This window comes from Staurois parvus, unplaced genomic scaffold, assembly GCF_062004578.1.
Source record: "Staurois parvus isolate SC_StPar_1 unplaced genomic scaffold, SC_StPar_1.0 ptg000347l, whole genome shotgun sequence".
NCBI classification, from domain to species: Eukaryota; Metazoa; Chordata; class Amphibia; order Anura; family Ranidae; genus Staurois; species Staurois parvus.
The window spans coordinates 6,759,822-6,786,413 of NW_028318143.1; the positions used below are offsets into that span (position 1 = coordinate 6,759,822).

At 41.4% G+C, this 26,592-nt stretch overlaps 1 protein-coding gene across 2 annotated transcripts in view; it reads right to left on the reverse strand.

Annotated features, from left to right (window-relative positions):
• Positions 1–26,592, reverse strand: part of COL24A1 (collagen type XXIV alpha 1 chain) — a 384,809-nt gene that overhangs the window by 83,399 nt on the left and 274,818 nt on the right. The window contains exons 27-32 of one of the 2 annotated variants that reach the window (XM_089684421.1): positions 22,867–22,920; positions 22,683–22,736; positions 15,295–15,348; positions 15,154–15,198; positions 13,033–13,077; positions 3,733–3,786 (exon numbers count right to left, since the gene is read on the reverse strand). In XM_089684421.1, the coding sequence (XP_089540547.1) occupies positions 3,733–3,786; positions 13,033–13,077; positions 15,154–15,198; positions 15,295–15,348; positions 22,683–22,736; positions 22,867–22,920 (306 nt within the window). The remainder of the gene's footprint in view (positions 1–3,732; positions 3,787–13,032; positions 13,078–15,153; positions 15,199–15,294; positions 15,349–22,682; positions 22,737–22,866; positions 22,921–26,592) is intronic. The other variant, XM_089684422.1, reaches the window with a different exon arrangement.

Below are 26,592 nucleotides of genomic sequence, written 5' to 3' on the forward strand. Positions count from 1 at the left end.
TGTAAAAAGATAATTAATGTTAAAATAATGGTATAAAGCGCCACAAGAATTAATAATTACACAAACGAAAGTGCAGCTCTCAGTCCAATACCCCCCCGGGTAAAAAAGTTCTTGTTATGAAAACAGAAGCGCATCTCTTTGTATTCCAATCTTCTTAATTTCCCATCAAGATCTGCTTTTTGCCTATTGATGTATGCTGTGCAATCTCTCCTTTCTGTGATCTTCCACTGTGCTGATCCGAGACTCCAAAAAGAAAAACTAACATAGTGTAGTATTTTTATACTCAAACATTGCTTATGCAACTATGTGCAAAACACGATATGTGTACCCCTCTTCTAAATACTCTTACCCTCTGCAGGTGAAAAATTGTGCATTTTACTTTCAAAACGTGACCAAATCCACAACACGTGAAACCATCCTTTATCAACCACCAATGTGTTAAATCTATTTTCATGATATCGAAATTGTGCTTACATGTGTTTTGGCATACAAGCAGCTTGGTTTTCAATACTCAAAATGGCTGCTGTGGCACTGTCTGACGTCACAACCTGCTGACGCGTTTCGTCATTAGATTGACTTCCTCATAGGCAATTATAATTGCCTATGAGGAAGGCGATCTAATGATGAAACGCGTCATGTGGATTGGACATCTGATGCAACCGGAAGTGCTGCGGCGGCCATTTTGAAGATTGGAAAACCAAACTGCTTGTATTCCAAAACACATGTAAGCACACTTTTGATATCATTAAACTGGATTTTAAGCAGTGTCACACTATGGAAGTATGTTTATTCCACATGATTACTGAGAATTTGTGAGAAAGCTATGAGGCAATTGGTCACATTAATATTTGTATTGTACAAAGGCTATTTACAAGACTAGCAGGGTAAGGAGCATGACTGAAGGGGAAGGGATCAAACACGTTGCTGTGGTTTGACACATTGGTGGTTGATAAAGGATGGTTTCACGTGTTGTGGATTTGGTCACTATTTGAAAGTAAAATGCACAATTATTCACCTGCAGAGGGTAAGAGTATTTAGAAGAGTGGTGCACATATCGTGTTTTGCACATAGTTGCATAAGCAATGTTTGAGTATAAAAATACTACATTATACTGTCTTAGTTTTTCTTTTTGGAGTTTCGGATTAACACAGTGGAAGATCACAGAAGGGAGAGATTGCACGGCACACATCACAATGGGGCAAAAGCAGATCTCGATGGGAAATTAAGAAGATTGGAATTACGAAGAGGTGCGCTTCTGTTTGTATAATAAGATAATTAATGTTATTTACTTTACCTGTCAGTGGTCATAATGTTATGGCTGATCCGTGTATAGTCTGAATAGTTGATTTCACCTCCCCACTCACTGATTGGATAGTGAAGCAGCAGCAACATATTGATAAGTCATTGCCCTCATACTGATATATGATATACTGATATATCTGCTCATGCTTTCTATCAGTATATGTGCATTGCAGCAGAACCTGATTGGCTGTCCCTCTCTTTAAAATGTATGTATAGACAAAAATTTTTTCAGGTTTGGATAGAGTGGGGCGGGTGGTTAGCAACCCAGCAATCATGATCTACCCAATGATCGCAGGCAGGTGAAGAGTACATCAAGTCTCTTCCTTGCCGACCCCAGAACCTGTACAGGAGAGGCAGTGGGTGCGGAATTTACCGTACTTAAATCAACTACTGTTTGTTCTCCTGCAGCTGCTGAAATCCAGCTTCTCCTCCTCTCCATCCTGCTGGCATACAGCTGCTGCAGGAAGAAAATAGAGGGGATCGATTCTAGTAAATGCCGCCCCCATCGCCCCTCCTGGCCAGGATGGAGAGCGGAGGAAGGGGCAGGTAACTTTACCGACCCTCTTCCTTTTCTCTGTCTCAAAAGTGAGACATCAGAGGTCTGTTTATACCCCTGATATTTCACCAAAGCTTCAAGAGGGATACAAAAAAAACTGTAAAAAAATAAAATTGTAAACAATAAAAAAAATGCAAAAAATAATAAAAATTAAAAACTGAAACCATTCACTGCCTTACTGACACCAAACCCTGTCCTACTGACACCATCCACTGCCATATTTTCAGTATAGCTTTCAGTTATAATTTAATTGTTAAGTGATTGAGACCTACCTTTCAAAACAGCCCATACATGCAGATGGGGCCATCCATGACAAACTGACAGATATGGGTGGTCCAGACAGGAGCCAACTGCATGTATGGTTTAAGGGCATATTCCCACTTGTCCATTTCGATTAAACAAAACTCATACATTGCTGCATGAACATTCATTTTAAGTAGAAATCCTACTCTTTCCTATGAGGCTGGTTCATATTTATGTGATGCTGTTTAGCGTGTAAAGGAAACTTTTTGGTCTCATTCACTCCTAGGCATGTGAGTTACCAAACCCACTGCAAAACACATGGAGCAGTGTGAATCCAGCCTAATAGACAATATAGTCTTGTGTACAAAGGCACTGCTACCAAACACAGGCTTTCATGTATGTATGCAGTACAGCTCAAGTGTATGCATTTGAACGCATAAAGGCTGAGTTTGACCAGCTTTGCTTGCAATGCCAAAGCATCTCCAATAGGACATACTGTATGTATTCAAAGAAACTAAATGCAACCCAAATCAGGTCAAACACAGCACCAGAACTGTCACCCTACTGCACTACTGAATTAAATGGGAATCTGCTGACCTGCATTTCATTGTGGACTTCAAACATTTGTCAAATGCAGTTAAACAAAGCAAGTGTGATATCCGAAAAGAAGCATTGATGCACTACTGGCCATCAAACAACTTGCCTCTCCCTTGTGAGTGATATCTCCCAGGCTTGCTGGCAGTCCATATATTTATTAAATAATTATTTTGTTTTTTAGTTTTCAACCTTAACAAGCATGACAAACCATATGATAGTAAAATAAACAATAATACAGATTTTTCAGAGTAGCAATTACTTGACCATTGATTCAAAAGTAACTAATGGAAACACTTTTTTTGACCTTGGAAATGCTAGTTGCCTAGCTGGAGTCAGGGTAAAGGCATAACTCATCATCTGTTGTTTTTTAGATCACTGACCAAAGGAAATACTGAAGTCTGTGGATCAACATGACTGCCAGGCAACTAACAGCATCCAACATTTTTTACCATGATTTTTTACCTTAAAGAAGAACTCCAGTCTCTGGTGAAAAAAATAAAAGAACAGCAGCTACAAAAACTGTAGCTGCTGACTTTAAAAAAACAGCCACTCACCTGTCCAAGGATCCATCGGTGTCCTCACTGCAGCCGCGTCTTAAGTGTGGGCACCCGGCTATGACAGCTTGCAGGTTCACAGCCAGGTCTCCACTGTGCATGTGCAAGCAGAGCTGTGTATTGTGAATGGTCCTGCAGGGAAGAACTTCCGCTTGCGTTTGCCTAGGCAATCACAGTGGAAGTGGGAGCGGGTAGCTGTCAAAATCAGGTACTTGCCCCCTCCCCTTTCTCCTCTCCCCAAAGGTGCTAATCCATAACAGGGAGTGGGGGACGAGGCCTTAAAGCAGAACTTCCCCTTTTGGGTGAAGCTCCGCTTTAAAGGTCTCCACACACGTTACCAATCTGACAATGCATTTCCCATTACAAACTTAATGGATATTAAAGTAGGTCCCATTTTTTGGTAAATCCAAAGACATTTTGCTCATCTTGTCCTATAATCAATATGTACTAAACATATCCAAACTTATATTAGAAACATACTGCTTCTCCAGAAGGTCCTGTATCTCCGTTGCTTCCAGGTGGACCAGTTGAGCCCTGAATAAACATGAAGGAAAGAAAACAAAATCAAGTGTCATTGACCATTGCACATTTGCCAACAAATGTCTAGCCTAACCATTACACTTTTCATTATTAGTACGGGGCACAAATTATGCCAACAGTGTTATATAGAAATCCCTGTTGTGGCAGGGCGAGGACATGACACTGTGTGATAAGACAGCTTTGGCCAGATTTTGGTGAAAACAAGCACACAAATGATGCAGGTGTGCGTGGTCTTCATATTGGAGCTGGGATCAGACCTCAGGACCCCCCGGCCTCATCCTCCCGAGGGGGGGGTCAGTGATTGCAGGGGAGCGGTGAGAGGTGCACATTTGCACCATATTGTTCAGGAAAGGACAGACTGAAGCACGAGCCTGAGAGAGAGAGTCTATGAGAGACAGAGAAGCTAGGAAGCTGCAGGAAAGCCAAGCTGACAGAGGCACAGCGTGTGCGCACAAGCACTGCGAGGTGTGTTTGACACTCAGGAGGACCGAGGCACGAGGCCTGAGCCACAGAGCTGATAAAGAGCCAGGTGGCTGAATTCTATGTTATGCTGCATTGATGGTGAGAACCCCCTGCGTGGGAAGATATTCATTGTTTTAAATAAAAGTGGGCAGAAAAGGCCCTGAAAAGTACTTCTGATGTGAAGTAAACTCATTGTTGAGCTATTAAACCCCCAAAACATTGCAACACGTAAAACAGAGGATGGAGCAACAATAGAATAAATCATCAGTCCGTTGGTTAGTATATATATATAAATACACACACACACACATATCACAAATATATATACTGTATATATATTTAACTAAGGTGGTCAACTGTTGGAGCTTTCAGATGTCTTGGGAATTTCAAGCCAGCTATATCTGGCTTTTTAAACACAACAGAAGATGCAATTCATCACATATCTGGAGACAGATCGGCAGGTGCTTCTTATATCTAGTACAGCAAATTATGTATTAAAAACAGAACATGAAGACTTCCCTATTCAAAAATAAGAGGAATCTATAAAATGTGGATTTGGGTACAAAGTCTGTTTTATATCTTACTCAAATGTATCATTTTGTCCTCGCTGGAATTCATCCTAACCCAGACAGTGCTGTCATCAGTTCCATATCTGTGTTAGCACTGACAGATAAGGAATGTGAATGATTTCCCCAATATACAACTTGAAGACTTTCTTTAACTTTATGATTGCAGGAATCAACCTTTTGCATGTAGCAAAGTCTTGGGTATGTTGCTAAAGTCAGTTGTTCGAATAGTGCAAACGTTCACAGGTCACAAGCACATGACTATTTCTCCAAATAGTTTGGTGACAAATCCGACTCTATGAATCATCTAGGGAATTTAAAAGGGTGCATCACCTTTGTTCCATTAATGTCCCCGCAGCTGATTAGAGCATAGTAACCCTTAAGAACTAACACTACCCTAAAAATACTTTAACTGTGCTAAAAGAGCCCATTTGCCGCTTTACCTATTTAGGAAAAAGTAACAGTTTCTATATAAAGCCACCCCTGACCCACTGATACTTACCTCTACAGTGCTTCCCTCTGCTAATGACACCAAAATACCTGTCCTCGGCTCATATTAGAGCCCAGATTGAGGAGTGACATCATCTCTGACATGTGACATTGCAAAGGCTCCCCCATTACCCTCTTAGGTCATATGCTCCTCATATCCAGAAGCACAGAGTATTCTGAACAGGAACTTCAGCTAAAACATGTTTGGAAGGGTTAGAACCTCTCTCAGTATTTCAACTGCTGTCCATATCCTTGCTTTCCCAGCAACCACCAGTACATTGCTGTAAGTTGCAGTTTCTATATAAAGCCACCCCTGACCCACTGATACTTACCTCTACAGTGCTTCCCTCTGCTAATGACACCAAAATACCTGCCCTCGGCTCATATTAGAGCCCAGATTGAGGAGTGACATCATCTCTGGCATGTGACATTGCAAAAGCTCCCCCATTACCCTCTTAGGTCATATGCTCCTCATATCCAGAAGCACAGAATATTCTGAACAGGAACTTCACCTAGAACATGTTTGGAAGGGTTAGAACCTCTCTCAGTATTTCAACTGCTGTCCATATCCTTGCTTTCCCAGCAACCACCAGTACATTGCTGTAAGTTGCAGTTTCCATACGTTCCCACACCACTAGAAATATAAGGAGAATCAGTTCTAGAGAGGAGAAGCAGCGAGTGACAGAAATTACATTGTGATCAGTGGTACAAGAAGAGAGGGGAATCCTATTAAAAGAAATACAGTAAAAATATTGGGGAGATTTGTTTCCCTTACTTGTCCGGGAGATGAGGGGTCAGCGTGACAGGAAGCAATGGGACAGTTCTCCAATGGGTACAAGGAGAACAAAACCTTTTAGTAGAAGAAAGAAACGTATGAACCCCACTGACAGAGTAAGGTTGGATTTAAAAGGCCACCTAAACGATGATTACCCATGTGAAGGGAGCTAATTGCTGACCACCAAATTTATGGTGACTTATTATTAGGAACATAAATGGCCACTTAACTGCTGACCACCAATCTGGTGAAGGCTTTTCTTATGGAGAGCATTAAAGGCATCCACTACTGACCACCAGAATAATGGGGGCTTTACTAAAGATCATAAAAGGTTACCACTGACCACTGATAAAGAGAGCCCCCATTAAGGGAAGTATTAACAACCACCTTTGACCATGGTGGTGGAGACGGGGCTAGTAGGGGTAAGTTAACTGACGATCACCAATCTAGAGGGGGCTTTCTATCACAAAACTTAGACAGCATCCACCACTGGCCACCTAAGTAAAGGAGTAATTAACTACGGGACATAGTTGGACACATAACTATCAACTACCAATCTAAAGGTGGCTTTTCCTATGGGGAGCATAAATGGCATCCTCTACTGACCACCTGAATATTGAAGGCTTTACTAGGGAACATAACAGGTTACCACTGACCATCAATAAAAAGAGGGTCCCCATTGGGGGGAGTATTAAAGGCCACCTGATTGCTGACCAGCAATGTAACTGAGGACAAAAAAGGCCAGCTAGCTGCTGATCACCAATCTTGGGGGGGGGGGGGGGGTTGGTGTTGTCATAAAGCATTATAAGCATCCACCACTGACCAGCAAAGTAAAGGGTGATTTTTTTTTATAGGAAGCACAAAATAATAAATATACCACAGCTTTATACTGAATGCTGTATTTTCATGCCTGACAGGAGTGCAATGGCCGTGTCTGCAGTTTGTGTCCAACCGGCCTTCCCCAACATGACACATCCTATCATGATATCATTTCAGCTGTTCTACACATGGTTGAACATCAGATGTTTCTGTAATTTAGCAAACAGTGTTCCATCTATTGCTCTGCAGCATATGTGCATGTATCAGTCCTTCCTCCACATCCCTTCTCTCTAGAGAGTCCAAAAGGAAAAGTGATCTGGTTGCTTTTTATTTACAAACCTAATGTGGGGATTTTCCATTCTTGTGTATAACCTTCTTATCCAGCAGAGTAGCAATTAATAACTGCTCGCATTGACCTAATGCGGGGGAGGACATTACACAATTCTGTTTTCTCAGGATATAATAAAGCCACTTTTGTCATTACGAATGGTCTGTGTGAGAACTTTAAAGAGAACACACAGTGTTTGCAATGTTTTTAATAAAATGCATTTTTTACATACAGTTAGCATAAGTATTGGCTTTTATATCAGCCCCTGCCATCTCCTGCATAGCAGCATTCAGACTGAGAGTGGAAGAGCCAGCACTGGGAGCCAATTGGGTTCTACATGATACACATGTGATGAAAGGAAACATGCAGATAGCATTATAAAGCAGAGTGAGCAGAGCTGATGAATTATCAGTTTGTTGCCTGTGTTGGCTTATTGCCTGTGAACTAAATTCTCCAATAAAACTCCTAAAATCCAACCTTATTTGTGACGTGCTTTACCCCGGGCGTGCCTCTAAACCTGTTCTTGATCACCCTTGGCCAAAGACATTGAATCAAGCCCCTGATGTTTGCTGCAGTGGTTTGCAGACTATAGGGCAGGGGTGGGCGACTGTGGCCCTCCAGCTGTTGGTGAACTACAAATCCCATCATGCCTTTGCCTTTGGGAGTCATGCTTGTAACTGTCAGTTTTGCAATGCCTCATGGAACTTGTAGTTCTACAACAGCTGAAGGGCCACAGTTGCCCACCCCTGCTATAGGGTATAAAAGAGATTCCAGATAGAAGCCTGAGTCTAGAAATATTGACATTGGTTATTTCTCATGCAGAGCAGTGAGAAACACCATACAGTAATGATAAACTAATATGCACAGACCTAAAAAAAAATCATGAATTAGAATATTGGCATAATATATATTAGAATTCGGTATATACAGTGGGGGAAAATAATTATTTGATCCCCTGCAGATTTTGTAAGTTTGCCCACTTACAAAGAAATGAAAGGTCTATAATTAATATCATACGTGTATTTTACTCACTGAACTGCAACTCAATTTATAACATTTGTATCATGTGCTTTTCTGTGTTTTTGGTTAATATTCTGTCTCTATCATTTAAAATACACCTATGATAAAAATGATAGACCCTTAATTTCTTTGTAAGTGGGCAAACTTACAAATCTGCAGGGGATCAAATAATTATTTTCCCCACTGTAGATCTCCCTTTTTTTCTTTTTCTCTTGCCCATTCTCTCCCTGACAAGGGTGATAGTTATTTTGGTCGGGAAGGTTTTTTTTTGGGGCGGCAACACTATCATATAACTCACATTTGAGATAATTTTGGATTAGCCTTGGTGGAACATCAAGTGTTTAAAAGCAGGGGTTATCTTCTAAATTATACTTTTTTGTATGCAGGTATGTTTGTTAGTGTCTTTCCTTTTGTGTCTTGACCAAGTTTATTAATGTAGGATGTATATTTATTGTCTTTTTTATGTTTGTTTTTGTTAATTCATTTGTCTTGTACCAGAAATTAATATAAAGAAGTAAAAACTCCAAAAAAAAAAAGAAAATAGAATATTGGCATCAACATCCCAACCAGGGGCGGACTGACCATTTGGAAACTCGGGCACTGCCCGAGGGCCCGGGGTCAGTAGGGTGCCCCATGAGATGCCCGTGGTACCTTTTTCATAGGCTTTTTTGAGTTTTGGCAAGGACAAAGAGGCCCCATGATCCCCTATTGCCCGGGGGCCCCATGAGTTGTCAGTCCGCCCCTGATCCCAACTATAGCTCAATATGAAAATATTCAAAGTATGTTGGGATATTAATGGTGCCACAGCAAAGCTTCACATAACTATATAAACATCATTAAAGTAAATCAATTTTATTTTGTGAAAAGAAGAATATTGTGTTACAAAGATTTGATTTTTGGCTATTACCATAAGTTAGGCTCTAAAATGTATCCATACATAAAAATAGAAATATTACCCATTTCTAGCTTATGTCTTCTATCATGAGCATGTCTATTCCATTAGCTTTGGAGATCTGTCATTTTCCCATTGGTAGGCATGCAGCTCATTATCATAATTATGATCTTTCTTGCATATCTTTGTAACATTAGAACGGATCCACATTTGGATGACATTAAACTGAGGAAACTTTGATTGCATTATATTGCAACATGAGAAGAAATGGATATATAACTTGAAAGTCACTATGCCTCCTGGATTGAATGAAACCATGCAGGGGCGTAACTACAAATCACAGGGCTCCACAGCAAAATTTTATGTGGTTCCCTCCCTAAACAGTAAAAAAAAAATGCCACTGAACTAAACCCTAATTACTACAGTCATATTGCACAGGGCCTGAACTATAGCAACTGCAGATACAGAAAAAAATGTATACAGCAAATATAAAAACAGTGGGGAGGAACTTTTATGTGGCCCATTCACGTCATAGTGTTGCGTTAATATTCACAGTCCAAGGTTTAGCAGCACACAGCAACACACCAGGTGCACTGCATTAACATTCAAAATCTATTGAACCATAATGCACCTGCCCAGGAATGTGCGTCTTTGCACAGCAAAATGTGTGGACACACTATAAAGTGTGGTGCATTGTGGTGTGCTGGAAAAAATGTGCGCACTCCCTCCTCATTTACAGTCGTTCACATTATCCAGCACCCCCTCTGCCCTGGGCCCCAAAGCACTGATATGGTGACTGTGGTGGCAGTTTCTTTTTGTAGAGGTTGCTTTTCCACCATTAATGCTATTGCTAACTATAGGATTATTTGTTTTGCTGTAATTCTGTAAGGCATGTAACTTTTATATATATTTCTGTATTAAATGTATTGACTATGCATTGTTGTAATCTATGTTGTAGACTGGCATCCACTCAGGAGAACTCTAGGGGGTGCTAAGCTTGCACGCCATAGGTCCTAGTTAAATTTTGACATCCTGCAGCATGACGTCATCGACATGCCAGCACTGTGCGCTAGACATGAGATGTCACAACTGGGTTTTTGTGGAGCCTCGCTGGTGCCATGCAGATTTCTCTCTGAACTGTCAATATATCTGCTTGCTCATACATCCTTTATGGTCAAGCAGATAGCTGCTGACAGGAAGGCTCAATGAACTACCACGGCGCTGTGGAGCAAAGGCTGTCGGGACTTGTAGTTTTCCCATTCACAGAATACTGTGAATGAGCTTTTCAAAATTGTGAAAGCTAGCAGAGAGGAGAAGATCCCTTGCTAACTGTCACAATGGGGATCGGGGGTGCTGGGGCCGGTCCAATCATAATATGTTACATGTTACACTCTGAATATGGGTGTACCATGTAACATGTTAAAAAAGGTGAACTTATCCTTTAAGGGAGGGACAGCCCTAAGGATAGCCTCTGCCTAAGTGAGAAACATTCCATATGGAAATTACTGTTTGCACAGGCTTTGTGGTAATGACTCATGGAAACTAAAGAATATACAGTTGTGCTCCAAAGTTTGCATACCCTGGCAAAAATTGTGAAATGTTGGCATTTTTATTAAAAAATATGACAGATCATGCCAAAAAACTGTATTTATTTATGGACAGTGATCATATGAAGCCATTAATTATCACATAGTTGTTTGGCTCCTTTTTAAATCATAATGATAACAGCAGCCCTCAAAATTTCCGCTCGCCTGCTCCCATTTGGCAAGTGGAAATAGTCACAGGGCTCTAGGCATAACGTCCTACCTTTGAAGCTTCCTACCTTTTTCAGTCTGTATGTGCAGTAAAGCATGCTTGTTATACTCACTGTGTAACCTAAGGGGTTAATCCTCTGCATTGTGTAAAAAGGCTGTTTGTTCCTGACTTCTCTGCTCCTCCTCTTGTTCAAATGTCCACGTCTTATCTCCTGACAAGACAGACTGAACTGTAGCCATTCTGCACATGCTCAGTTTAGTGTGTATTGCTAGAGAGTTTTTTGTTCTTGGGAGAGTGCATATGATCACCACAGGGCCAATCAGCACTGTCCAGACAGAGGTTCAGGGGTTTTGCATCCTCTTAGAGCAGAAAGAAAACTCCTACAAGCTTTAACCAGTGCTCTGCTGGATGCTGATAAAAGTCACAAGACTGCTGTGAAAGGTATTTAGCACTTTATATTTACTAAAATAATTGCATTTCCATGTACTTCGGGAGATCAGATATTTATTTATTTTAGGTACTTATATAGCGCTGTCAGTTTACGCAGCGCTTTACACATATATATATTGAACATTCACATCAGTCCCTAACTCTCAAGGGGTGTACAATCTAAGGTCCCTAACTCACATTCATACACATATTAGAGCAGTGGTTCTCAACCTTTCTAGCGCCGCGACCCCTTAATACAGTTCCTCATGTTGTGGTGACCCCCAACCATAAAATTATTTTCGTTGCTACTTCATAACTGTAATTTTGCAGTAGGAGGAATAGTGCCACGTCATTGGTGTCATTGGGAGGAATAGTGCCCCATCATTGGTGTCAGTGTGAGGAATAGTGTCCCATCATTGGTGTCAGTGGGAGGAATAGTGCCTCATCATTGGTATCAGTGGGAGGAGGAATAGTGCCCCATCATTGGTGTCAGTGGGAGGAATAGTGCCCCGTCATTGGTGTCAGTGGGAGGAATAGTGCCCCATCATCGGTGTCAGTGGGAGGAATAGTGCCCCATCATAGGTGTCAGTGGGGGGAGGAATGGTGCCCCATCCTTGGTGTCAGTGGGGGAGGAATAGTGCCCCATCGTTGGTGTCAGTGGGAGGAATAGTGCCCCATCATTGGTATTAGTGACACCAATGATGGGGCACTATTCCCACTGACACCAATGATACTTACCTTGCAGACCGCTGCTCCAGCCTGGGCTCGCTCGCTCCCTCCCTCTCCCATGGTACTGACACTTACCTGTCAGATGTCTTCCTTCTCCAGCCGCTCTCCTCCTATTCACTCTCTCGATCTTCGCGGTGCCGCTCGGCTCCTCCTCTCCAAGCTCCACCTCCTTGCTGGTGATTGGCCGCCTGTGTGCCTCTCCTGAGCTACAGTGCCGGCGGCCAATCACAGGCGAGGATTGATCTCGAGGTGTGTCCAGATGACAGGGGCGGCATGTCATCCCGCCCACACCTGGAGACGGCGGTGGCGGCGGTGGCGGCGGCGTCTCGGTTCCTAAGACCATCGGAAATATGTGTTTTCCAATGGTCTTAGGCGACCCCTGTGAAAGGGTCCCCCAGGTTGAGAACCGCTGTATTAGAGCCAATTTAGACAGGATCCAATTAACCTACCAGCATGTCTTTGGAGTGTGGGAGGAAACCGGAGCACCTGGAGGAAATCCACACAAGCACAGGGAGAACATGCAAACTCCATGCAGGAGGCGCCATGGTCGGGATTCGAACCCATGACCCATTTACTGCAAGGCAGACATGCTAACCACTAAGCCACTGTACCACCTGATATAGATATAGTGAATGCAGGGTCCTAGGTTTAGTAAAACTTTAAGGGCTGCCTGTTCCTTAGAACAAGGAAAAAGTCTGAAGAAATGCTAGAAATTTTGCTATTGTTGATCCATTTTTTTCCAGCTTAATCCCCAATTTTTTTTATTATTATTATTATTATTAGTTTCTAGTGAATAAGCGAAGATAAGCATGCAGAACAACCGACTCCACAGCTATGAATTGACTCAGTTTACCAACACAGGAAATTACATTCAGATATTTTCTGTTGTAGTGTAACACTCAATAGAACAACATTATGGTTTGTCACAAATTAAATATATCACGATTAATACAACTGTAAGTGTCATACTACTTACAGATTTTCCTTGTTCGCCTCTCTCTCCAGGATTACCAACTTTCCCCTATATACATATCAATTAAACATGAAATAAGATACATTTCTGCCACAAATGTGATTTGCATGTAAATATCTATTTTTTATGACAATTATTCTGCTGCAAATGAAGCTACATCACTGTTTTAGAACACTATAGGGTGGATTTACTAAAGGCAAACAGGCCGCACTTTGCAAGGAAAGTTGCACTCTTTTTTCTCAGTAAATGTATATGTGGTGAAGATTCACTTTGTATAGAATACCTAATCAGGTGCATAGAAAAAAAAAAGCATTATTGCTTGCACATGATTAGGTAATGGAAATCAGCATCACCACATTTACTAAGCTCTGGGGAAAAAGATTGCAATTGCACTTGCAGAGTGCACAGTCTATTTGCCTTTAGTACATCCACCCCGCTGAATCAGTTTGGGAATCAATTTTCATACTGCTATGATCAGCACTTGTCACCAGTGATAAACAACTTTACACCTTTTATTTTGTCTTATACAACAACCATCATCAGGAGTTGGATCTAATTAGAGCTGGCCACAGTTGGTCTGATAATTATAAATGATGTTTCCAAATTACAGAATCACTCTTCGTTATCTGCCTGTTTCTTAACTGCAAGAGGGTGATGACAAGTGCTTCAGGCAGCTGAAACAAATTATTAGCTCTATGCCAAGCCTTTACCATTTTTACAATTGCTTAATCCAGCCAAATCATTCTGTGCCTGGGATATAATTCAAATCTAGGCATTAAAATAGCCATTGCTACTGTTATCTTTTACCAGACGTCAACAGAATCATTAGCTATATGCAACACCTATGTGGATAAAGTGGGGTTCATTTTCTATGGTGGCCTGTGTCATTGGTGAATATTTCCCAGTGGTCAACGAGGCAAGGAATCCTATTGGCATTCAGCAACAAAAAACACTTTTTAATACAGCGGGGACAATTCAGAACCTCTATCAGATTTTTACAGCTGCAAAAAAGAGATTGAATAATTAGGGTTTTATAATATCAAAAGCCCTAAAAACGTAATCTTGTGCATCTTTGCATAGTAGGAGATTCTGATACCACTTTGCTGGGTTGAAAGAAATAAGTGACATGACGAACCACATAGAATCCCTATAAATAAAAGATTTCTATAGCTGTCCTTGTTTCTGTTGGGAGCAGTGGTGACCTTGGCTGTGTTCAGAATAGGATCTGAACCCTTGTGTGCAAGCCTGCTAGGAAGTTGTCACCTGTATGGGCCAATAATCTCTGGCTGGGTAATTCTATACCCCACAGCCATATGTATACATGCCCCTTGATTGGCCTGTACATGTGACAGCTTCCTGGTGGGATTGCACATGTGGGTTTGGATATTAGCCTGAAATGTTCAAACTCATCCTTACTGGAGAGATTACCCCATACATCTTATCCCACAGACAGTGGCCCCAGTAAAGAAAGTAAGGGTAAATCTCAGCAATGGAGATTCAGACAACAATAAAAAACAGCTACACTTTACTGTAAGTCTGAGCTTTGCAGGTAGACTCACAAGGCTTTCCATGGTGCTTCTTGGAGGGTCTGTAACCCCTTGCACGTGTGATTTTGTGCCATGCAACCTACTTCTCTAGAACTACAGCAAAGGGTGTTTGCAAACTGGGAACCTTAACCTGCCTTTTTAAAAGGTTAGAGTCAGGGCAACCCATAAACTAAAGATAGCCATATGGATCTCGTGAGTGGGACAGGGAGCTTAGCAGACACACAGAAAGCAGACCATATTCTCTGAGAAAGTTTTCATGACTGACTGCAATCTACAGGGGGTGTTCAAGTCAAAGTGGAACTTTTCATTTTACAGATATAAAAAGTGAGGCTAGCGTGGCGGTACTACACGCAGCAGTGAGTGGCAAGTGTTTCCTATTACCGATAGGCGGCACACATGTCTAGGGTCAGTCCAGAGACCACAAATCAAGATGGCGGATTTGACTTGAACGTCCCTTATAACTTGGATTTACAGGTTTGCTAAACACAGTCTACAAACTACATCTCTCTACCAGTTTTTGTTAAGATGCGTATGAAACAAATTGAACAATTGATTTCAGTCACTTAAATGTACTCACTATACGGCCAGGCAGTCCTTTTTTGCCAGGATCACCTCTTTCACCCTGGAGGAAGGAAAATAAATGAGCAGAGATCACACATGAATCACACATTAATATTCTAGCAGACAATTCACAGAATCCTGCATTCAACTGCCTTACTTTCACCCCTGGTTGGCCCGCTTCTCCTGCTGGACCGTCAGGACCACGTGGACCCTTAAAAAAAAAAGAAGAAAAGTAGATATATCAATAACATTTCAAACAGTGTATGAAATTGTCCACAATTAGAAAGCTTCCTGTGATTCCAAATGCAATGATTTGAACAAGCTAAAATGCATCACGTGACCAGGGACAGTGCTACCAGTAGGCAAACTAGGCAGTCGCTGGTTTCCCTACTCTCTACCAGTGCCGAATCTAGGGGGGCGCTGGGGTGGGCTACGCCCCCCCCGATTTCAGTTGTGCCCCCCCCAATTCAGGCCAGTCTTTCCATGGTTGCTGTGCCTGACCACTGAGTGCCTTCCCCTATGCCCGCGCTCACGGCTGGGACAAGGGGAGAGCAGTCTAGAGCAGTGAAGCCTGCAAAGGAGAATTGACAGGAGAGACCCAGGAGGTGCGGGCTGTGCTCTCCTCTTCTGTCAGTGGATTAATCCTCCATAGGCAGATGACACAGAAACGCTCTTACATCAACGTGTTTAGTGTTTGATTCACTCCCTGCTTCCCTGCTGCAGAGAGATGAACAGTCATTGGAGGAGATAGGGGGTGGGGTAATCAAACTGTGTACAGCCCGATCTAAGAGCAATCCTTGTCATGTGCTGAATGGAGGATTGCTGCACTGACAGGAGTGAGAGCACAGCCCAACCTGCACCTCTACATAGTTTCCCATCTGTAAGTTTGGGGAGGGGTAGGCCTCTTGTAGGCCTGAGGAAACTGTACACAATAAAAGGGGGGGAGGGGGGAACAATTCATTTGTGGATTTATACTAGAAAAGGGGGGGGGGTAAAATGAGAGGATTTTATGCTGGGAAGGCTAATTTGGAGGGGTCTTAGCTAGAGGAGAGATTTGGGGGAATTTGTCCTAGGTGGGGGGAATGGAAGGAAAAGGATTGGTGCTGGGAGGGGGGATTTGTGGTAAGAGGGGAACTGGGGGGAATTTGTGCCAGGAGATGGGATTGGGGGGATTTGTGTAAGAAGGGGGATTGGGGTGGAATTTGTACCAGGAGGGGGATTGGGGAGGGAGGGAGTTTGTGCTAGGAGAGGAGATTGTGAGGGTGGGTTATACTAGGAGAGGAAATTGTGAGGGGGGTTGTGCTAGGAGAGGAAATTATGAGAGGGGGTTGTGCTAGGAGAGGGAATTCGGGGGTGGACAGGAGAGAGGATTGAGGAAATTTGTACTACAGGTGAGGTTTTGTTCTTATTTTTTTTTGAGGGGGGGCGGGTGCAAGTAGCTGGTCTTGCCTAGGGCGCAAAACAGTCTAGCACAGCCCTGCAGGTGACCTACACGTTTAGGTAAAAAAACTATAGCTATTGCAGACCATGTAATTGCTATGGGGCCCAGAGTTGTTTGGTTACAAATTAACATAGGCAAACAGTAATAGTATATAGAAGATACAATTGGGAACCTCTAAATAAAGGCTATGAAAGTGATTAGCAATGAAATTACTGTAATAACAAGCTGGAGATGGAGACCATAATGGCCATCTCCAGCTTGGGCAAAAAAAATAAAAATTGCAGTCCCCGGCATCATTTAAAAATAAAATAAAAAAACTGTTCTGGCTGCAATGCCCTGTGTCCGATGCTGCCCCCCTGTAGACTCAGAGCTCCCTGATCCAGCACTGTTCATCTTCCAGACTGAATGATGCCTAGTGTCATTCAACGCTCTTCCTATGGGCCCAGGGATTTATGGATTTTGCCCCCTGCCCAAGACTCACAGGAGAGAGCACAGCTGAGCCCAAGGTTGGACTATTAATGGTTTTGTTAGGGGGCCCATTACAAATAGTTATAGCCCTGTACACACTCTGAATTATTCCCAACAAAATTGCTTTTGTTTGTTAAGTTTAGGTCAGGATGGTCAGTAGACAATTTCAACACAATTCTTCATAAAAAAGATTATACGTATGTTAATGTATGGTATTTTATGTTATTCGCCTGGAATGGCCTTCCTTGTGTAGACATTCAAGAACCCTAAGAACACTGGTCACTGTCATCTTGGATGTGAACAGCCCCAGCAGACTCAAAACTGTCACTCAAGTGACACTCTATAGTATTCCCTTTAACACTTCTCAGGCAGCTGCATAAAAGATAATGCTGGGATGTGAGGGGAGGGGTGGAGGAGCTTGGCCAGCACAGAGAGTGATTAGAAACTCCCACAAAAAGAGAGGTCTAAGATGTGAAGGAGGGAGGGGGATGTGTTAGAGAATTGACTTTTCCTGGAATATTCCAAGTTCCTAGGAAGTTCAAACACCCATTGCAATGAAATAAAAATAATTTACAGGAAAGAAAAGACACTGTACGGTAGCATTTAAAATACTTAATTTCTATGCGCTTTTACTTGAAATTATTTAAGTTGGTGACAGGGTCTCCTTAAAGTAATATTGCTTGGAGAGAAATATAGGGCTGTCATTGTTGACCTTCTTTTCTTGAGAAAAGGCAATTACCTGCTGGTCAACTAACGAGCATTTTCATAAGAAGAGTTTAGCAATGGCAACCCCCATATTTCTCTCATGAAAGATTTCCTTTAAGGTCAGAGAAGTGCATTCAGCTCTACATCTATGTCTTTAGCCATAGCCAAAACCTTTTTATCTAGCCCAGCAAGACTGTTAAAGCGTAACTAAACCCATCAATTTAACTGTTTCCCAAAACAGTTACATTCAAGGCATGCTGTAAATAATAGTCACAGTTTCTTGTGCACTCAACCAAACTGTCAAGCTATCAAACGGCTGATGTCATAGTGGATCACATGTGCAGCACCGAGGCAACTGTAGATTTAACAGAGGCCAAGATGGCAGCTTCCTTGGCTGTAAAGGATAGGAGGGTTTAATTTTGCTCTAACATAACTTCATGTTAACATTTCAGGATGGATCTTTTTTGACAATTGATACAGTTTGACAGTTAAAATTCTAGCAGGAGATACAAATGACACCCTTGGAAATTAAAATTCCACAGAAATGTAATTAAAAGTGATTGTAAAAGTTTTTCTTGAATAACAAAGGTCAACTTAACTGCAGTTCCAATCCTCCTATCCTGGGGTCTACTGCTGCCTCTCCTGGCCCCTCCCCCCTTCCAAATGCCCCATAGCAAGCCACTTGGGGACACGTGTGGGGGCACATTCCCAAGCAGGGCTCTGTGTGTCCATTGAAATACAAAGCATGGCTAGGTTCCGCTCTCTCCTCACAGGCTGTGATCGACAGCAGGAGGAGCCCATGGCGTCCAGTGCTGCCTCCAGTTCCAGTAAGGAGAAAGAGAGAGGAGAGAGAGGAGGGCCGCTGCTCTCGGGCACAGCTCTGGATTGAGATCAGGCTCGGGTAAGTATGGGAGGACTGGGGGGTGAGCTGAATACAGGTTATTTACCTTAATACAGAAAATGCATCAAGGTAAAAAGCTTCTGCTTTTACAACCACTGTAAATGATAACAGGTAACAAGCATTCAATAAATGTAACTTCCCCTTTAAGTCTAAAGAACCTATTCCAGTCCATATATGACTTGGACACTCCTTCATGTGTAGACGTCATGAGATCAATCTACCTTGTAGCCAAGTCTTATACCATGTAAGGTCTCTGTCACTGCAGAATTATAAGTGGACGGCATGTAAGTGATTCCTTTTATTCGAGAAGGAAGCTAAAGTTTTTGTATAGCCAAAGCAAAGTGCCCCTCTCCACATTATATCCTCTTCCTGAAGTAACCTAGCCCAACGTCCCCCTCCCCAGATGCATATTTACCCCTGACATGTGCAGCCTCAGGTGCTTAAATGCCGCAATCCTTCAATGTCCTGACTAAGCCAAAAGCTGAAGATGCTTCGTACCTCCCCATAAGAGTCGATGGAGAGGACCCAAATATCTCCAGCCTTGGATGATGCCCCCATAAAAGATTATAGGGATCTACTATGCAGACACAACCAAGACACTGAGAAATTGCCATCGCATTGGATGTAAACATGAATTTGTGGATTGGGAGGATGGACCTGGTTAGGACAGGATTAGAGGGAAAAATTATTATTATAATTGCAATTTGTTATAAAGTGCACTTATCCTTTAAACTCTTATCAGTTTTTCTGTTGTTGTCTAAAACTCATACATACTGTATATTTAACTGCAGTTCCACTATAAAATAAGGGGGCATTGTATTTTCATGGAGAGGGGGGGTGCCATATTTTATGAGCTTTCCATCCCTGGATCTTACCCACGGTTGAGTGTTTCTAGCCCTTGCATCTATCACTCCTGCTCTTTTTAAGTATGCATTGCCATTGGCGTGTCTTTCCCATGACATCTGGATCAGATGCGCCGTGTGCACGTCTCCCAGTTTAGATGAGGCTATTTCTAATTTTATGGCTCATAAGTATTTCATTTGTCTAACTTCAGAGAAGGTCATTTCATTAGTGTGTACTCTGGGTCTAATTAGGTTCTTTTTCTCTGACTCTTCACAGAACATTTTCACAAATAAATACTTCAGTATTTCAATTTCTGCGGGGCCACAGCTAGCTATGTTTGTTGGGTACAAATAGATTACAGCTGACTTCTAATCATGTTTAGTTATAGGAATAGACACAGACAAAACTGGAAGAGTACACAAAAAGAGGCTGTAGTCCATAATTAGATAATCACAAGAAAAACAAAGAAATGGTCTACTATGATGTTTCCGTCATTCCCTCCAAGGTGCCTGGCTGTGTGGCAAGTCTTTGTTCTTCAACATGCTTTGTGGTGGAAAAACAAAAACATCCCTTCCACTGATGAATGGCTCATAAACAAGATGGTGGAATGACCCTTGCTTCATACTGGCCAGTTTTCTTCTACACAAGATAGGGTGCCCCTTTGCTGCCTGACCCAACACAAGCTCAGACAAAAGCAATAAACAGGTCTGAATAGGTTTTTGAACAAATCCTAAATACAATCTTAAGGACATATCTCCGGGAAACTGATAGTCACAGGAGCTGGCTGTCAGAATAAAATAGCTGTCAGAATAAAATAGCTGACAATGCAGATTCCTCTATGTGCGCTGTTTAGCACACAATTTTGCAAGAATGCATGCACACCTTTAACTTGCAATGTCAGTGTTTGCTTTAAAGCGTTACTAAACCCCGGACCCTGCATTCACTATATCTGGTCTCCCACAGTACACACAACATGGAAATGCAATTATTTTAGTAAACATAAATTGCTAAATATCTTTTCTCATCAGCAGTTAGTGCCATCTTGTGACTTCTATCAGCGTCCAGCAGAGCACTGGCTAAAGCTTGTAAGAGGAGTTTTCTTTCTGCTCTAGGAGGATGCAAAACCCCTGACCTCTGTCTGACCAGTGCTGATTGGCCCTATGCTGATCACATGCACTCTCCCAACAAAAAAGTAACCTCTCTAGCAATACGCACCAAACTGACCATGTGCAAAATGCTTATGGCTCAGTCTGTCTTATCAGGAGATAAGAGGTGGTCACTTGAAAAAGGGGAGGAACAGAGAAGAAGGGATCAAATGGTCGTTTTACACAATGCAGAGGATTAACCCCTTAGGTTCTACAGTGAGTATATCAAGCATGCTTTACGGCATATACAGGCTGATTTTACTGTTGTAGGTTTAGTAACACTTTAAAAATACATGCTTTAAAGTAATATGACAGTGCAGGGCCGCTTATATTACATTTGCTCCCTTATTATTAACTTTATTTACTTTATCAAAGTCTGACTTTCCATTTTGAGAGTCAGGAGTCAGAGGTCACTGAAGTATGGCAGTTGCTGTCAACTGCCTGACCTCGTACAATGCATCCCAGCTCCCCAAAATATCAAATATCAGAGCCCTGCAGTTAGAGCTCGGATTTTTGATATTATCTGCATTTCGGGAAGCCAGTAGACAGGGCAAAGAAAGTCAGAAATTACGTGAAGTCTGGCCCTTACATCTTAAACTGAAGAGTCATAATAAGTAAAGCGAAAAAGGTGAACACATATAAATATTTCATGACAACGCATGCAAAACAATAATTATTTAAAATTGAATATTTAGATTCTTAGATTAATCCAGTCATAACCATTTTTTAAAAAATAATTCTTCCAACTGCGTATATGCCTTAAAACATCAGGAAAAGGGTTTTTTTTTTCTACAAGTAAAGATCTTGGACTATGAAGTTGTAGAGGAGCTCATATCCCAGCCCTGGTGACCTAGGAAGTTAACTCTTTGCTTTCAAAAAAGGAATGTAATTTTTATACTTTGTCAGCTAGGCATGATCCTAAAATATCCTTGGCCAAAGAAGCACAAATGTAAAATATACATTTTAACCTTAATACATACAATACAAAAATACTAACCTCAGTGCTAACAGAACTGCGAACAGTATTTCCTCAAATTCTAAATGATATGATACAACACCATTCTAATTTGTATCAAGCATTAAAATAAAATGTTATTTCACAAAACTGGAAGGTTCTCACTAGAGCAACATTTTTACTCCAGAGGTATCCTTGAAATAATTTTCAGGTCCAGAGGAACCCCTGCTAAAAAAATATTTGTTGGTGGCCAGTGGAAAGAAATATATACTGGTGGTCGAAATGCCACCCTATCATTGGTAGTTAAAAATGCCACCTTTAGTGACAGCTACAAAGATCATTTGTGTCACCACTGGCTCTCTAAAGTGGCATTGGCCCCCAAACCAGGCAGGTGCCATCAAATGGGAATTCAATCAACTACAGCTCAAAGAATCCGCTGGATGGACCCTGATAGAGAATGTCTGCATTACAGTGATCTGTGTCTTCTGCCTATATTTTGTTTTACTTCCAGAAAGCTTGTTGGCCTTCTGTGTAGGCTCTGTATAGGCTACTGCTTTCATTTTTCCAGGACAGATTCATCAGCCTCCTGCCAATCCCATACCTGAAGAACGAAAGTACCCATTCTTGTCTAAGTCATCACCATATACCTTCCATGCTTGGGTGGTCCTACTGATAGTTGTGCTGATCATTGTAGAGCTCACACAGTCATCTGAGTGATTACAACTGCCCTGCTTTCTCAAGTTAGGGATACAATTGCCCAGGAAGGAACTTTAATGAAGCACAGAGTGTACAAGATTTCTGAAAGATACAAATTCTTCAACTGCTAAATTTCAGTATCAGGTGAGGCTTTCAACTTTATATCCCTCACTGGAAAGCTTTATATGATGTATCCCTTCCTTGGAGCACACTTAATTATTTACGTGCAAGATTTATTATTCTCCATCCTGACGAAAGGTTTATGAAACTAATGGGCTCTGCTAGGTTATGTAGTGTAACAAGCACTGTGTATTCAGTGGAGCAGAATATTGATCCTCTCAGTTCTCTAACAGGTCAATACAGAACAATCTGGAGAGATCACTGTACTTACTCTTTGACCCTTTGGACCCTGTATTCCAGGTGATCCTCTTTGTCCAGCAGGACCCTATAAATAGGATGACAGATTTTTTATTTTTTTTGCTTTGTTGCACTTACACATCAACATCATTGAAAAAATCCACAATGTCAAATCAACACATTGTAATAACAGATGTGATGTGCTAGTTTTCACTTACTGGTAATCCTGGTAGACCAATTGGTCCAGGTGTTCCTGGAGGTCCAGGATAGCCCTAAAAATAAATTGTCTTGTATTAGAAAAGTTTTCAGCAAAACAAGATAATTTAACATTTAAATATCAGCAAAATCAAATGCTGACGTGGATAAACTATTTAAATCAGGTACTTAGAAATACATGGAAACTGCCATTATTTACATTCTGAAGGCCATGTTTAGCTGCAGGCAGCCAGGTGCTGTATGGATACAAGCAGACTGTTTGGGTGTGGGAAGGCAGGTGGTATGTGGGTGCCAGAAGCCAGGTTGTGTTTGGTTGTAGACTTTTATTTGGGTACAGTTAGCTAGCTACAGTGGGGAATATAATTATTTGATCACCTGCTGATTTTGTAAGTAATGATAAACTAATATGTACAGACCTAAAAAAAATCATGAATTAGAATACTGGTATAATATATATATTAGAATACTGTATATACAGTGGGGGAAAATAATTATTTGATCCCCTGCAGATTTTGTAAGTTTGCCCACTTACAAAGAAATGAAAGGTCTATAATTTTTATCATAGGTGTATTTTAAATGATAGAGACAGAATATCAACCAAAAAAACAGAAAAACACATGATACAAATGTTATAAATTGAGTTGCAGTTCAGTGAGTAAAATAAGTATATGATCCCCTACTAACCAACAATAATTCTGGCTCCCACAGACAGGCTATGTGCTCATGTGGTACACAGATTAGTCCTATCAATTTAAGAAGGTGCTCCTAACAACAACTCGTTATGTGTATAAAAGACACCTGTACACAGAATCTCGTTCTTGGGCACCACCATGGGCAAATGACCAAAGAGCTGTCAAAGGACATCAGGGGCAAGATTGTAGACCTGCACAAGGCTGAAATGGGCTACAGTAAGAAGCTTTGTGACGACAACTGTTGGAGCGATTATATGCAAATGGTAAAAAAAAACCATTTGCCCTCAATCTGGAGCTTCATGCAAGATTTTACCTCAAGGGGTAAGGATGATCATGAGAAAAGTGAGGGATCAGCTCATAACTACACAGGAGGAGCTTGTAAATGATCTCAAGGCAGTTTGGACCATAGTCACCAAACAAACCATTGGTAACACAATACGCCACCATGGATTGAATTCCTACAGCACCTGCAAAGTCTCCCTCCTCAAGGAGGCACATGTATAGGCCCATCAGAAGTTTGCCAATGACCATCTAAATGATTCAGAGAAGGATTGTTAAAGCAGTATCTAAACTCAATAAAAAATATAAATATTGCAGGTTACCAGCCCTTAGATTGTATGAGTATATTAGATTATTTTTTTCAAAATTCTTTCCCTTATTTTCACCTGCTAATTCTGTAAATAAAACACTTTCCGTCCCTGAGTGGCTATGCTCATTTCTTTAATCCACATGGAGGAAGCCATGACTGTCATACAGGCTGGATTTCGTCTCCATTACATGATGGCCTGACGGAGCTAATAGTTTACAATAAGGCACCATGTTTTTTTAAGCTCCTAGAAGCTATTATCAGCATATTTTTTTTCTGCTCCTGCTTTCTTTTTGTAGAGTTTTTTTAAATCATTTTTCCAGCAGAAAAAAATAAAATGCTAAACGCTCCTTACAGCTTTTTTCCCCCCTCTACATGTACTGTAAAAACGGTAATAAAACACTAACGCTCCTAAACACTTGTGAACGCTACTAACAAAATGCTATTCTCAGCGTTTTTTATCCATTGTCTTTTTCAGCATTTTTTGAGTTAAAAAAAAACTCTAGTGTGCATGGAGCCTAAGAAAGAAAGGGATGTTTTTCTTTCCTTTATGTTCACAATCAGTGACAAGGAAACTAAATTTCTAGGAAGATCAATAGATATTTTCTGTATTTGCAGAAAATGTGTTCACTTTTAAAATCAAAACTAATGCAGCCTCTACATGTAAGGCTAACACCTATGCTTTTTGCAATGCATCTTCTGTTTTGCAGAAACTCACTACAGTCCATTTAACATGGTTTCCTACGGGTCATATTCACATCTGTGCCTTTTTTGCCCACAGCAGGTTGCGGTTTCTGGTTCCACAGAGTTCAATGGAAACACAGCCGAAACGCATTAAAAATGCAAGGCTTGAGTTTTTTATGCATTTTTGCTGGTTGCTCCCTCATTGATAACCGGCACCACCCAGAAATTCATAATGCTTAAAAAAATGCACTAAAATCGTGTCACAAACGTGTGTCAATAAACGCAAAACTCACCGGGAAAAAGGCATCAACCGCAACCTGCATAGGTGTGAACCTAGCCTACAGACTGGTAAGGTGCAATATATTACTTTCTTGTCTGAAGGTTTAGATACACTTTAAATAGCATATTTTTTTTTAGCAACCTAGACATCAGACCAAACAGAGGGAAGGTTGGCGGGAAAGAAAGACAGAGGGCTATAGTTCCAAAAAAAGTGGTGGAACCCCTAAATGGAAAGACAGGCTCTACTTGGGTAAAGTCAGACAGGTTGTTTGGTTGCAGGCAGGTTATTTCGGTGCAGGAAGGCAGGTTGTATTTGGATGTCGGAGGCCTGCACACAGGTAGGATGTGTTTGGGTACTGACAGTACAACTGACACTTTGACTTAAAGAAAGACATGGATTGTGGTAGTTGGGGCAGAGTGTACATAATTGTGGTGAACCACATGTAGGTGATGTCTATAAGGACTCTGGGAAATCACAGATACTTAGTTCCAGCAGCCTAGATTCCACTGTTTTTCCACATTCCTCTAGCTGTATAAGTCCTGCGGCAACTTGAAAAGATGTTAAATTACATTTCCATGCAATAAGTCTTGTAATGTTACCCTGGTGGTCAATGCAACTGCTTAAAGAATAAGTTATAATGATGGAAAATAATTTTACTCTTGAATAGCTCAGCAGAAAAGTCGGAAAATCTGCAAGTTCCATTGAAACCACAAAACAATCATTACATAAGTATCTGGTACCACTTTCACAATGAGTGTGCTTTGCCAGCGGAAATGTCTTCCTTCTGCTACACAGAGAAAACACTAATATCGTACTGAGCTCAGGACACAGTCAGACTGCTACCCTGAGCATAATGTCCTTAACTTGAGCTCATATTTTTCGGATGTTAACAAGACTCTGTATACCCAGAGTTTAAAAACAACTTGATGACCAGGTACTGTAGATATCATATCAGGCTTGTCTAAGGGCAAAGCCAGACAAGCGGACCTATCACTGGTAACATCTTGCCAACAGCCAACAACAGGATTACTATAAAGGGCAAAAAAATACCATCTACCATTGTGTCTCTCCCTCTGTCATTCAGCAGTGATGGAATGACATCTTGCTTATCTGGACACCAAGGCAGGGACACCAAGAAAGTAGGTAAGTATTTCTCTGCCCTCTACGAGTCTCAGAAGCTAAGCGTCCCCTGCTCCTATTCCCAACAGTGACTCAGTAGCCATACAGCCTTCTAGTCTTTGATATAAATACAGAGCACTGCTTTGCGAGCAGGAACACAGTTGCATGAGCTGCTTAGGGAGTCAACTTGAATTTGCTTCTGCTGCAAAGTTTGAGGATGAATTGCTCCACAGTGCCTGCAGCTACAGAGGTCAATTAGAGCTTGTTTTAAAGATCATTTACTGCTTGTTAAAGCATACATGTACTCTATAGTAATACCTGCTCCTGCACTGGGCAGGAGTGCTCTTTCATGGGACTATGAAGTCAA